Source organism: Chaetura pelagica, unplaced genomic scaffold, assembly GCF_000747805.2.
Source record: "Chaetura pelagica isolate M959 unplaced genomic scaffold, ChaPel_1.0 scaffold583, whole genome shotgun sequence".
Classification (NCBI taxonomy): domain Eukaryota; kingdom Metazoa; phylum Chordata; class Aves; order Apodiformes; family Apodidae; genus Chaetura; species Chaetura pelagica.
The window spans coordinates 70308-71719 of record NW_009952719.1 but is presented as its reverse complement, the minus strand read 5'-3'; the positions used below and the strand labels follow the sequence as shown (position 1 = coordinate 71719).

General features: G+C 62.4%; 1 protein-coding gene across 1 annotated transcript in view; it reads left to right on the top strand.

Moving 5' to 3' along the window:
* The first annotated feature begins 269 nt into the window (after positions 1-269).
* The window catches only part of C1QTNF5 (C1q and tumor necrosis factor related protein 5), a 1927-nt gene continuing 784 nt past the window's right edge, over positions 270-1412 (top strand). Inside the window, exons 1-2 of the mRNA XM_009994613.1 lie at positions 270-483; positions 1284-1411. Of these exons, the coding sequence (XP_009992915.1) occupies positions 270-483; positions 1284-1411 (342 nt within the window). The remainder of the gene's footprint in view (positions 484-1283; position 1412) is intronic.

Genomic DNA, 1412 nt, shown 5'->3' with positions numbered 1-1412 from the left:
AGAACCAGCTCCATCGCCCCCCTCAGGAGCGGTCCCACGGTGGGCACGCTGGTGGGCTTCGGCTGGCACAGCTGGCAAGGGGGACACTGCAGCAGGTGCAGCCAGAAGCTGTGGGGAGCAGGCAAAGGGGAAAGAAGGGAGGAACAGTCCCCCCCACCCCCCCCTACCCACTGCTGGGGGCTGCAAACCTGTTTTCCAGCCCTCTTCACTGAGGACCCCTGAGCTCTTCCACCTCTCTGCCCCCTTCCAGCCCTTCCACGGCAGACAAGATGAAGCATTTCTTCCTCCTCTTCCTCCTCGGGCTCATCACCAGCTCCTTGCAGATCGAAGACAACAAGATCCCCGGGCTGTGCTCGGGGCAGCCAGGCATCCCGGGGACCCCAGGCCTGCACGGGGGGCAGGGTCTGCCAGGGAGAGATGGACGAGATGGCCGGGATGGGGCCATGGGGATGCCAGGGGAGAAGGGCGAGATGGGCCCTCCCGGTAAGAAAGGAGACATCCTGGTTTGGGGAAAGGGGGACCTGCTCTGCTCTGCCCTCATGCCAGGGGGTGAGCCGTGGATGCTGGCACAGCAAAAATGCCTCTTTCATGCCACCACCACCTTTCCTGCCCTGCCCGTGGTGGACCCTGTGCTCCCTGGCACTGGCAAAGCTGCCCTCCTCCCCATCCCCACTGCCATCCCTCTCTTCCCCACTTTAGGAGGACTCACCAGCTTTTCCCCTGAATGTGGCTTCATCCTCCCCACCCTGGGGTTTCTCCCAGTCTTTGGGGGTTTCTGGGGGTTGATGCTGTGCCCAGTTAGCACCTTCCTCTGCTTCCTTCCAGTATCTGAAAGGGGCCTGTAACAAGGCTGGGGAAGAGCTGTTCACTAGGGCATGTAACAACAGGACAAGGGGCAATGGTTTTAAGCTAGAAAAGGGTGGATTTAGGTTGGGCATTAGGAAGAAGTTCTGCAATGGGAGGGTGGTGGATCAGTGGAACAGGTTGCCTGGAGAGGTGGTGGAGACATTCAAGCTGAGGCTTGATGGAGCAATCTGGTTGGAGATGCCCCTGGATGGAGGTCTGGTTGGAGATGCCCCTGCTTATTGTAGGGGGGTTGGACTGGATGACCTTTAGAGGTCCCTTCCAACCCAAGCCATTCTGTGCTTGTGCTGCTTCCCCAGGCAGAGCACTGGCCACGCTGGGCATTGGAAGTCCCACCACCCCGCTGGGCAGGGAGAGGGTGGGTTTGGACGGGTGGCGGTGGCTCAGGCCTCACCCTACCCCTCTCCTCCTCACCCCAGGACCCCCCGGCCCCCGCGGGGAGGTGGGCAGCCCTGGCCTGGACGGTGCCCACGGCGAGAAGGGCGCTCAGGGGGAATGTGCCGTCCCCCCCCGCTCCGCCTTCAGCGCCAAGCGCCCCGAGTCCCGCA